This window comes from Agelaius phoeniceus, chromosome 9 (genome assembly GCF_051311805.1).
Source record: "Agelaius phoeniceus isolate bAgePho1 chromosome 9, bAgePho1.hap1, whole genome shotgun sequence".
Lineage (NCBI taxonomy): Eukaryota > Metazoa > Chordata > Aves > Passeriformes > Icteridae > Agelaius > Agelaius phoeniceus.
The window spans coordinates 26290937-26303419 of record NC_135273.1 but is presented as its reverse complement, the minus strand read 5'-3'; the positions used below and the strand labels follow the sequence as shown (position 1 = coordinate 26303419).

Below are 12483 nucleotides of genomic sequence, written 5' to 3'. Positions count from 1 at the left end.
GATGCTGTATAAAAATACTTTAATGCAACTAGATTACACCCTAATTCTATTACACCCCAGTTTAATCATGGCATAATGTGGCAGTGAAACACTTTGTTCTGCAGAAAATGAAAGGTGTTAGAAATCTATATGTTTCAGACTTTGTGTTCAGGGGCCTTCTCAAACAACATTTGCCTTTTTAATGGTGTAGAACAGGCCATTAGTCCTGCTAATAGAGCCATAGAATTGTCAGATGAATTTGCTGTGCAACAGCCGAAGGCCATAAAGCTATTCAGAAGCACTCTTTGCTCATGGATAGTTTCTTGGAGAATTTATGTAGTAGCACGTTGGTTACGTTCACTCACGTCTGAAAGCCTACAAACATTAGGACATGATCAAATTACTTATTGAGGTTTTATGCTGTAGCATGATATTGTAAGTCTCTTTTGTTGCATAGTTCCAATCTGTTGCAGTTGGGTTAATGTTTCAGTTAATGAATTCCTACATAGATTTCTTTTTTCATTAGGACTGCTACTACATGCAATGAAACATTTAATTTTTAGGCTATATGACATAAAGTTGCTTCCTTATTCAGAACATTAAGTGTAGGAAGTATTGACTCTTAGAGTACCTTTGTACGTGCAAATAACTGTAAATCTGTAAATGTCTGTAAGTCTTAAGTTGCATGTCTGCATGGGTTGCTGTCCTACAGCAAACAACAGAAGGTTCTCAAAGATCTTAAATGTAGCAACTTTTAAGAGTAGAATTTCCTCGTAGCTCTTGGCTCTCTGTTTCTCAGAGTGGCAGCCGTTCTGGCTTGTGGCTATACTGTCACTGGAGTAAGGACTGCTCACTGGAGCTGTTATCTTAGGGCAAGGCAGAAAAGAAGGGGAATGGGAGTATGTGTAGTTTGGAAATTGAGCCTTCATGTGAATTTTACTAGTTTGTGTGCATTTCCAGAATCCCTGCTAAGGACTTTGGAATGTTGCCTTTGAAATCATAACTGCAGTCAGTATTTACTGTGCTGGTGAACCAAAACAGGATTGAAAATGTGGAGCAATTTGCAGACTTCTTGATGATACTGCTTTTGTTTGCTCGCCTTTTTTACATTATTTTCATTGTGAGCAACAAGGTCTGGCAGAATACAAATGAATTATGCTTTGCTTGGCAAGACCAGTGAACAGGAGGCACTCACCTGGCTGGTTGAGAGGATGAACCGATTGCTTGTCAGATAAGTCTCATCTGTGAATATCTCTGGCAGCTCCTTGAAGTGTTCCCGTGCCACCTCTCTGAGCCCTAGCAGGTGATTGTCTATTGCCATTCCAGTGACAGCCTGTGATAAGATAACAGCATTTAACTGAGTTTGGAGGCATTTGGACTATTGCTGCCTAGTGCTCTGGTCAGAGCTGATGAACTTGCTTTGAGTGATGTAAAGCCTGTAATGTTCAGATATCACTCTGAGTACGTACTCTGCTGAGGATCAGTAACTAGAAATTCATATGGTGCTCTGAAGATTTACAAATTAGGAAGGAGACAGTCTTGATGTGTATTATGTGTTGATGTTATTTGTGTACTCGTTGTCTCTCAGAGCTGAATATCATGGGCTGGGTTTCTAAAGGTGCTGAGGGGAGCATATGGGACAGCAGAAATTTCTAAGCATGCTTTGGAATTTTCCTTGCATCATTTGGATTATGTTTCAAGGTGGAGGGCTCCAAACCCCCTCCAAATTGGAACAAGTCTTCCATTACCTGGCTGCCTGCATCTCCCTCTGGCAGTTAAAGCATATACCATTCCTTGGAATGTAGATCCAAGGATCTGATAGGTGTCTGCAACAGGCTGAACAGAATAACAGATAGATTTGCCAGTGACCTATCACAATCTATGAGCAAACCCCACTCTTTGAGAAAACTGGAGTTAGGGACTGTTAGAAGCAGTGGTGGCAGCTCACAGGTGCTGCTGCTGAGCCTGCAGTGAGTCCCTGCCATCAGCTGCCTATGCAGGTCTCTGCTCTGTACAGCTACCAAATGCTCTAGACTTAAGGCATTTATTAGCTTTAAGAGCTTTGCCCTACAGTAAATGTGATTGAGGATGGCTAATGGCATAAAAATTCAGCACTGGGGGCTTGGCAGACAGGATAGTTACAGAGCTTTGTTTCTTTAGGAAACCAAACCAAAGTTTGGTCCAACCAGGCAGGAATTGCCTCAGATAAATAAGTGTGTTCAAAATCCTTCAGTGCAGGTTTGTTCTTGCTGGTGAAAGCACTGATTTTGTGGACCAAGCTGTAGCTCTTCTGAGGCCCAGGCTGAAGTCATGTAGGAAGGGAATGCTGAACTAGGGACATTGTACTGCCCTCAGGGCAGAGCTGACACCCCTGTGGCACAGGATGCTTGTAACAAGGGGAACAAACAGCCTGAGAGAAAGCAGGATTTAAAAAGGGCATGAGCTTGGTTTTCCTCTTAAGGATTAAAAAAAAAAATAAAAAAGGAGAGCAAGTTTATTCTTCTCTTATGAGAAGAATAATTTTAACCACTGCTAAGTGCCTGAAACAGGGGGTTGGGGGTGCATAGCCTGGTTTAGCTTATTAATGTCAAAGCACCCATTGGTAAAGGAGCTATTTGTTCATCAGCCCAGACAGAGGAAGGATGCTTGCAAAAAGCTAGCATACATCAGTGCTATGCTTATGGTTTTTTTCCCATACAGGGAAACTGACTTGATAATCAAAGGAAATATTTTGCTATCACACAAGATTTATAAGGCTGTTAGCAATGACATTTTTGCAACATAGATCAATGTCATGTCTGAAGAGAGGCTGAGACAGGCTAACGAAATAAAATGTGAGTCAACGCATAGGAAAAAACTGGGCTAAATTGAATTTTAGAGCTCCACTTTTAAGATAGCAATGCTACTAGTAAGCCTTAACAAGGGAAATAAAATCATTAAATTGCTTTTTGTTTTATGAAGTAGATTTTTTTTGTTGTTTTCTTAGGAGCTATTACATTTCAGTCTGTTATGCACAATTTAGTCAGACCATCTAAGTCTTACTCAGAGTTTAAAGCCCCAAAGATTACATTCTGCTATTCTGAGAAAGGAGGGGGAGCTTAGTAAGTAGAAATACCTAGAGAGCTTTTTAAATTTAAAGATAAATTATTTTTCCAATGGAAGTTTTAATATTTCCCATGAGCTACACTGGAAGCTGAATTTTTTAACAGTTGCTGGATTTGAAATAACTTGGAGGGGAGAATTAATGCATGTTTTTCTTTTTTTCTCTTCTTTTCTCTTTTTCTCTTCTTTTGTCTTTTTTGTTTGGGTTTGTTTTTTTGGGTTTTTTTGAGAGCTGTTGCACAGAAATTCCATTGATTGTGACCCAGTAGACCTTCAGTGTGTTGTGCTCATTATGAGGTTACCCTAAGATGGTTCAGGGGAGGCAGTTGCCCTGAACTAAGACTTGACTTCACTTTACAGAACATGTGAAGTCTCAGCTTCTAAGATGTGGGTTCTCAGCACGAAGCTTGAAACACAGAACTGTTTTTCTTCCCTGCTTCTTTTGTTTCACAGTCCTGCCTGAAAACAACACTTTCCCTCTTTGGTGCTCAGAATACACCTTTAAAACCACCTCTGAAGGTGAATGATTTCTTGAATATTATGACCATTCAAAGAGTCATCAAAAATATGGGTTTATAGCCAATGGTCTGAGTCAAAATCATGGGCAGCAAATTCACTTATCATAGCTGGTTATTAATATTTATTAATTTCATTAGTGGTATGACTAAGTTGTTTATAGAACAAGCCTGTGCTTTGTCTTGGCACAATGGGACGTAGAGCATTACCCAGATTGAATTGTCTCATTTTTAATCAACAGAAAATGAGTTGTATTTGATATTAAACTGATTTCTTCACTCAAGGGCATCTCTCCCTTTTATTAGACACTGCATTCAGGTCTTTAAAAGAAAACTTAATATAATCACTCCCTCATTGTTAATGACCTTTATTAGAAATGGCAGTTTGGAATACCAGAATACATGTTCCAGAATACCAGTCCGTCTGAGGATCAGGTTCCAGATAGGGACCTCTATCATCTAGTGAAGAGAAATGTAAGAAAATGCATAGATTGTCAGTATTAGGCTTAGATTTTTTTAAGTTGAGGTTAGTTGAATAGGGCTGTTTGAGGCATTAGAAATGTTCCTATGTGTGACATAGCAGATACTTTTCTGTTTGGAGATGCCTAAATTTTTCTAGTGTTTAAATAGCTAATGACTGTCTTGATACTTTTCTTGAAAAAGCTGACTAGTTCTTATTCAGACAGGCAGTGTTTTACTCACCAGAACAGAGTAATTAGTCTGAGCTGCAATTGCATCCTTAAATTTCTGCATCTTCTCAGAATCCTGTTGGGGTAATCAGGATACATGTATTATTGAATCAACTCTAAAAGAAATAGCATCTTCCATCAACTAACCAAGAGCCAAATAGCAAGCACCCCAAATGTCCTTTGGTCTTGGCTCAGCTGTAGGTACTTTGATAAATGAAAAGCCACAGAAATCAATGTCCTGATCAGCACCAGCACCTGATTGTGCAAGGGGAGAACAGGTTTCATTGGTGGTGCATTGTTTGAAGTCTAGAAAAGGTTTGCAGTTCCTTTTGTGTATTCCTTCCATGGATTTTGGGGATGTAGGTTATTACCAATAGAATCACTGTGTTTGAAGTAGGGAAAATAATTGCCTAGTGTAATTCAGTATTTTCAAAACACACAGACAGTCTTCTCCAAAATGGTTTATCTAGACAATGACAGTAATATTAATGAAAGCCATTACTGATATTTTACTAGCCAGTCAAAAAATTACTCCCATGTGTGAAAGGGCATCTAAGACTTTCCAAGGCTGCATCCACAGATGCCTCACATTTCAGATAACAAACTAGTAAATTTTAACTCCTGTCAAATGGCAGCCTTTTATATTAAGGGAATGATCTTAAGAAGTGTTGCCTTGCTGTACATCAAGTCCAACACTGCAACTTTGGGAGACCCTGAAACAGCCAGAAATGAGTGGGTCTCCAGATAAACAGGGAACCTTCAGCTCCTATGGACGATGAATGATCTTTTGAACAAAGAATTCATTTTAGAAGCAAGTCAAGGTCACTATCAGGGACCTTCAAAATACAAAGTCTGATATTTTTTACAAGGCTAGAGCTAGGCCTTAGTTCCCTTGTACAGATTAAATTACCAAATGCAGTCTTTAAATCTGATTAATTTACAGCTATTCAAGCAATCCCTAGTGTCAGTAGCTGCTGCTTTTACAGCGTGTCAAATGCATGAAATATTTCTCCTGCTGAAGAATCAATCTGACACAATCAATCTTTGGTGACTGTTCAAGCTATCGTTTGAGGATAATTTTTTGTTTGTATCAGAAGAAAAAAATGTTTTTTAATTGGATTTGAATTAATGGCTATTAACAAACTATATTTTGGGGAGTTCAAGGCTATTTACACCAGGTTGTGCATCTCTTTGTGCAGAAAAAAGAATTAACCCCTTCACATTCAGAGCAGTGCATAGGTCTAAAGAAATCACCTTGGAATAGGGTTGTATTAAATTAATTTTGTAATGTTTCTGTGATACTGATATATATGTAGTTTTGCATGGAAAGATGAAGATGTTCACATTAAAACAAAGATTTTTTTAATGTCTGTTGGAAAGAACAATCCCAGAGTAGTATAAGTGTCCTTCTAGCTCTCAGTGGAGAACAGGCCAGGAAAACTATCACTGGGTTGGTTTGCATTATGATTACAGGTTTTCCAGGGGAAATGAAACCATTATTCCCCCTATTCTGTATGGCCAAGGCATGCAGTAGAAAGATGTGGGGGCTAAGACTGAGCTTCATCTAGACATACATACCATTCTGCAGCTTGCTTATGTAAAACAGGACAGTTTAGGGGGCTGGGAAAGGGGGGCATGAGCTCAGATTTGGGTGGGAAAAAGGTGAGAAATGCTGAAGCTCTGGGAGAGCAGCAGGAGTCAGTAAGTGTTGGAAGAAGGCAGGAAGGAAGAGAGTTCCAAGGAGCTAGAAAGATCTGTTGAAACAACATGGTAGGAGCATGCTGGCTCCTGCCAGCAGCACAGTCAGTGTGCCACAGCATGGGCTGGGACTATGCTGAGTGCCCAGGTGGGGAGAGGAAAGTGCACAGAAAACAGGAACTTCTGATGCAATGCAATTGAGAACCATCTTGTCAGACAGGGCACTGATAGCAAATAAAAACAGCCTCTTGTTGCCTACTGTGTGGTAGTCACCATTATGTGCAATAGTATGGTCCCAGTCTGCTGTGAATTACCCACCCAACAGTGGGAGTTACTTCAGGTTTTTTGAGTTGTTTTACCATGGGACTTACTTGAGCTTTGTCCATCAGGAGCTAAGTTCTGGGCATAAGAACCTTAAGGAAATTGAAGAAGCTGTGGATGAAGAGAGGACTTATCTGGGCAAATTTTCATAATCCTCTGGGACGTTAAATCTTGCTTTATAATTTTTCATTCATTTACACCTAATCTATAGCCCAGCAATGCTTCTAGCAATGCTATGCTAAATTCTAAAGAACAGCCATGTGGGCTGTTGCCAGTGGAATGGGCTTACTGTGAAAAATAAACTGTAATGTGGCAGCATTTTGCATCTAAACAGCCACCTGGAAATTCCCTGTACAGCAGTGCAGTGCAGTGGGTGGAAGTGGTGCAGAGACATTGAAGGAGGCTCTCCAGGGATGGTGGGCAGGACAGTTCACAGGGCTGTATGTGCAGCTCTGCTCCCAGCTGCACCTCTTTGCATCCCCATCTACTCTGCACAGTGCTTATGCTTCTGGCAAACAGATGGTGGTGGCCCAAAGAAAGGCAAATTTAATTTTTCTTTTTGCAGTATGGTATCAGGACAGTTTGGAGAGTTGTTTGATTAGCTTGATGAAGCTTTTCATCATCAAGGTTCAGCTCCCTTGATGATTCTATAAGACTTAGTCTATTTGGTAGAAACATCCCTTTAAAACAAAAAAGATCAGCCAGAACATATCCACATATCCAGAAATGAAAGCATGGGAATTACATCACATATTGCAGGCTGCAGCAGTACTAACCACTGCAGGGGACCTGCCAGGAATTCCCCTGGTGTGGCAGTTTAATGATCCTGAACTTTGCATGCTCAGCCTAGATGTCTCCAGGGAACTGAATTTGGATCTTATGATAGAACACTCATAAGACAGTACTAAATTTAAAATTAGATATTATGTTTCTTATAACATCATGTTCAGGTACCTCTGAATCTTTTGAATGCTTAAATAAAAGAAAGGGAATTTTTATATTTAGCTTTATGGTTGGTCTGTGCAAAAAGCAAAATCCTGTAATGCTTGCTACCCTGCCCTACGCCTTTGTGTTCTCAGTTAAGAGTTAAGAAGTGAGACACTGGGGACCATGAATGCATTATTTCCTTGGTGTTTTGGCAAAGAGGACAGAGGGAGCCAGCCCAACCTACCGACACAGCTGCCTTGTCACCTGCCATTGCTTTGACAAAAGCCAAGGCTTCCGAGGTAGCAGACCTGATATTCTCAACCCGGCCCTCAGCAAAGCGGCGCAGGGAAGCGCTTTCATAGGTTGGGACAAGCCTCCTGTGGAGCCTGAGAGGGTGAAGGAAGAAAAACAAAGAATGGTTATTTTCAAAGAGTCCTAAAGACTAAGAGAAATATAGGCTTGGTACATTTTATAGTTACAGCCACACTTTTATTTCTTGCACAGTATTCATCTTAATGTTGATAGAATGCTGTAAGAAACTTTAAAAAGATGGATGCTCACTTGTCTCTAATATGAAGAGCTGCATACAGCTGTATATGTTTTAGTTATGCATTGCCAGTAAAAAATGACTTGTTGTGTAAAAACCAGGCTAGTGAAACAAAAATTTACTGAAAGATCTCAAGGAATGTTTTATTTGCACTGCATCATAAAATAATTGTGTAATTAATCATTTACTTATGGGCTTGAAATATGTTTTATTTAAAACAAGAGAAAATGCACCAAGTGCGTGAATGAAAAGAAGAAAACCAAAAGGGGAATAGGCAGTTTTTTGTGAGCTGGAATGAAAACCCTCAGAGCAATTAGAACAGATTATAAAGATTCTTACTTAATTTGGGTCCAGGTATATAGATACTGCTCCTTGCCTCAGGAGACAGACTGTGTCTTTCAGTTGAAACAGGTGGTCTCAGAACACAACTGTTCCCTAAGGTTTTTATGGCAAACAGGGGATTTATATCATGGCTGGGATCCAGATGAAAATCTTGGGCTAGGTCATAGTTGAATTTTTATGAATGGAATATGCAAAATAGACGTTCAATAGATGTTAAAGGAGTACTTGAAATGTGTTAAGCATTTCTGGTCTTGACCAGGTAAAGACCACTCTGGGATTTAACTTGTTGTGGTAAAGAATTATTTGTGCAATAGGCTGTTCTGCGGGAAACCATGCAACCTATCTCTACCCTGGAGTTCTGGAAATGTAGAATGGAGCTTTTCACTTTGATAAGACCATGGAATTTAGGGGATCCTATCAAATCTTGGGATGCTTGTGAGGAAGGGAACAGCAGTAGTTACTGTTCTGTGTAGGAACTCCAGTCTGATGTGCTGTGCTGTAGGGGATGCTTTTCAGCCTGTGCCAGAGATGCATGTGTGGTTACTGCCATGGTTCCTCCCAAGCCACCCACCAGGCAAGGCAGTGGTGTTTCTACCCCGGGGAGCTGGGCTCCCCAGCTGCTGCTGCTCCAGACATCCCTGCCATATTCCCTCACCACCTCAGTGCCAAGCACAGGGACAGCTGGCAGGAGGGTACTTGCTGGGAATGGCATGGGTGGGACATAGGGATGGGAAGGCAGAGCAAGAAGAGGGAAAGGGAGGGAAGAAAAGGAGTACTCTCTCCCATAACTAGGTATCAGTTTCTATCTTGTCTGCCCTGCAGTCAGTAGGAAAGATCACTCATTTTCATGCAGGAGGCATTTGTTTGAATGTTGAGGAAAAACTGGACCCTCTCTATAAAACCCCACTACCTTGTGTACCTTGTTCCTATGAATTGAACTAACCTTACCTGTAGAATGCCAGCTGAAGTGCTACTTGAATGTAGGCATCTGGGCTAAACTTCTGTTTCTTAATGAATTCCTTTCCATAGTGCTCAAACTTGTAGGCTATAAAGTCCAGATTTTCCACTGCCCTGGAAAACAAGCAAAAGGCAGTTACTACTGGGGTAGATGTAAAAATCTCATAGAATTGTTAAAGTTGGAAAAGAACTCTTAGATCATCAAGTCCAACCATTAACCTACCCTACCTTGTTCACCATTAAACCATATTCTGTCTCATTTCTGTTTGCAAATAAAACCCAGAGATCTTTTCCTGCCAGTACCCTCTTAGAGGTGAGTGGTCTCCTGCTCTGCAGACAGTCCTGGCCTTTGGTAACTTGTTCCTAGACAGTAAATTTTTATTCATACAGATTCTACACCAGGCTTGTTATCTGCAGCCATAACTGTAGCACTCAAGTCTGTTCATTTGAGTAGGATATCTTTTTTAAAAACAAACAAAAAACCAAACCAAAAATCCAGCAAACTTAGTGTTTCCATCCCTGAAGCCTAAGCAAGGGTCTCCTTTGTTCTTCACAAATTTCTGAGACATTTACTGGTGTGAGAATTGGGTGCATTTATGATCTGATGAAGGCGCTAAGCTCCTTGCAAGATTCAATTTATAGGACTACTACCTTTATTTCAAAACACAAAGGAGTTATTCTACATCCTGAATGTTTTCATTCATATGTATGTTTCTAGCCTTTGAGGCTTCAAGACTTTGAGGTCTTATCTAATGCAGCCACACTGGACATGCTTACAGCTGATCATGCAGACAATGTGTTAATTCTCTAAGACATCATGGACCTGAATGTCGAGAAAAAATTCTTATTGCTGCCCCCACCCCCAAAGATCATGCAAATCTTTGACAGCCTGGAAACAGTCAGAAAAACTAGACTTTTAGGAGCACTATGAATGTAAACAAATTATGCTCCTAAATTCAAATTGTTTATTCAAACCAGTTGTATTCTACTGTCCTCTATATGTACCCCTATTGCCCTGGCTTCAGATTGAGTCAGCTCAAACCCATAAGACACAAAAACAGAGGACCTGCATTGTTTGCATCCTGTGCAAATATGGGTAAGCTGTTTTTCCAGTGGTTTTAGAGTCCCTAATATTTACATGGAAGGAAACAATGGTAATGCAATTCCTGAATACAGACAAGTAGCTCCAGCCCATAAGGGTCCTATCCTGCCCAGAGATGCTAGGTGTGTGCAGTTAGGTAAGAAGAGGAGGAGCAGGAAGGTAGGAGGCCCCCAAGGAGGGAGCCCATGAATTGTGCTGGGTAGTTCCCAGCTTGCAGTCATGGCTGAGAAAGATGAGGCATCTGTTCTACCTTTGGAGTTTTTCTGCTGCTGATGCCAAATGTGTCTGAATATCAGGGGAACACTTCCATCTCAGTCTCCGTGGAGCAGGAAGCTCACTCACTGAATCAGCTCGGACTAATTTCTTGGAATTTTCTTTCCTGTTGGTACGTGAGACAGAAGTCATTAAGGTCACAGGAATAATCCATTTATTACACACTGCTCTTTTAGCAGGTGAATTACTGCTTTTCAACTGTTTTAAGTGTCTCAGTGCCCCAGTGCACCTGGGGAAATTTGCCATGGCAGAGGCTTCCCAGGGGCTGGAATGGGTGTAAAATGTACAGAAGGGAACTCACATGTGCTTGAGCAGGTATTCAGCACACTGCACCATGACGATGCCATCGAAAGGGGAATGTTCGCACACGGTCCCGCAGAGTCCGTCTCTTCCTACCACAAACTAAACAAGGAGAAGGATAGATGCAGCATACACAGGGAATAAGTTGTGTTCTGGGTAAGTTATCCATGATGGAAACCTGACAAAGGTGTTATTGTTCCCTTGTGGTTTTCTTATTGCTCATATTAGGAACTTCCTTGCCCTACAGATCAGTGGGTGACTTACAGATTTACTGCAGGAGACTTGCTTGTTCTGTGAAAGGTGTTGCACTGAATTCCTTTCATGCTGCTCTTTGGGACTGAATCCTGTGAGAATGTAAATGTTAGCAATTCCCAATGGAATCTGAAAATTTGATTTAGCATCTGCTTTATAGTACATAAAACCCATCAATGCAAAGACAGGCCAGGGTTCTCCTTCCACTTTTGAGGACAATAAAACATCTGTGTCTGGGAAATCCTTAGGATCCCATTTTATTACAAAGCATCCTTATTTGATAGCTTTCTCATAGCTTATTTTGAATATTTTATTTTTAGATGCTTTCTTCATTTCATTTCCCTCTTATTTATCTTTATTCTTAATTTCATTATGTACACATGGCACTGCTGGTGACAACCTGCTGCACTCCAGTTCTGTGATACACCCATGCAATTTGCAACTTCTGCATCTCATACAAAAGCAGATATCTAGGCCAATACTGCAGCTTTCCTGTCCTTTCCCTGGGCTTTTCCCCACACTTGTTTTGAAGTGTGTTTGGCTGGACTTCCCTCACTTTGCTCTCTCTTGCACATTTGTATCACATCCTGCCTCACTGCTTTCCATGAGGTTTTCAGAGAGTGGGCATGATGCAAAAAGCTCACCTGGACATTTTCTGAACCCTTACTGCAGAGGTGAGGAAGAATATAGAGAGAACGGCTTCCTACATAATCTGTGTTTGCATAAAAGGAAATGGGATCTTATTTCCCTAAGAATTTCTCTTCACCTTTGAACTACTTTGGCCTGAATACATCTGGACAGATTAAGCTCTCTCACACTCTATACAATTTTATTTGCTTTCTGCTGCCTTATGATAGTAGACAAAAAGAAAATGTTGTTTATTCTCATCTGCTTGAAATATCTCAACACTTGACCCTGCAAATAACAGGTCTCTAACTCTTCTAAAGACATGTGGTTTGTTCTTCAAAAGAGTCTGCTAATAATGTCATTTGCAGTGGCATTAATCAGGACTGAGTACTGAAATGTATTTGCTCTTGGGTAAGTTGGTGCAAGTGGGAGAACAGATGGGACACAGAACAGAGAGCTCAGCTGAGCTTATGGATCAAGATATTCTGGCCTTGGTCAGGTACAGATTGTGGGATAAGCAACCATAGATATGAAAAGAAGAATTAGAGAAGTACGGCATATACAGCTCTCAAGTTTTTTAAACTATGTGGTTTTGTAAGGCTGCCAAGTAACACATACAGTAGGCTGATTGTGTAACTAGTAGGAAATTGCTGCTTAAGGATGTAACTGCTTGGGGCTACAAAAATATAGAAACTGATCCGTGAAAACAATAAAGCACCTTCAACTTCTTTCTGCTTTGACTTCTCACATCCCTCCCTCAAAGTCCCATCTCTCAGTTGTGGCAATTATTTTAGGGGTTTCTCTTTTCATGTTGCTGTTCTTAGACACAGCAAGAGCAAAAAGCATTATGCA

At 40.6% G+C, this 12483-nt stretch overlaps 1 protein-coding gene across 1 annotated transcript in view; it reads right to left on the bottom strand.

Moving 5' to 3' along the window:
* The window catches only part of CHAT (choline O-acetyltransferase), a 38312-nt gene that overhangs the window by 4538 nt on the left and 21291 nt on the right, over positions 1-12483 (bottom strand). Inside the window, exons 9-14 of the mRNA XM_054637506.2 lie at positions 10754-10854; positions 10430-10558; positions 9069-9191; positions 7476-7617; positions 4299-4361; positions 1175-1312 (exon numbers count right to left, since the gene is read on the bottom strand). Coding sequence (XP_054493481.2) covers positions 1175-1312; positions 4299-4361; positions 7476-7617; positions 9069-9191; positions 10430-10558; positions 10754-10854 — 696 coding nt within the window. The remainder of the gene's footprint in view (positions 1-1174; positions 1313-4298; positions 4362-7475; positions 7618-9068; positions 9192-10429; positions 10559-10753; positions 10855-12483) is intronic.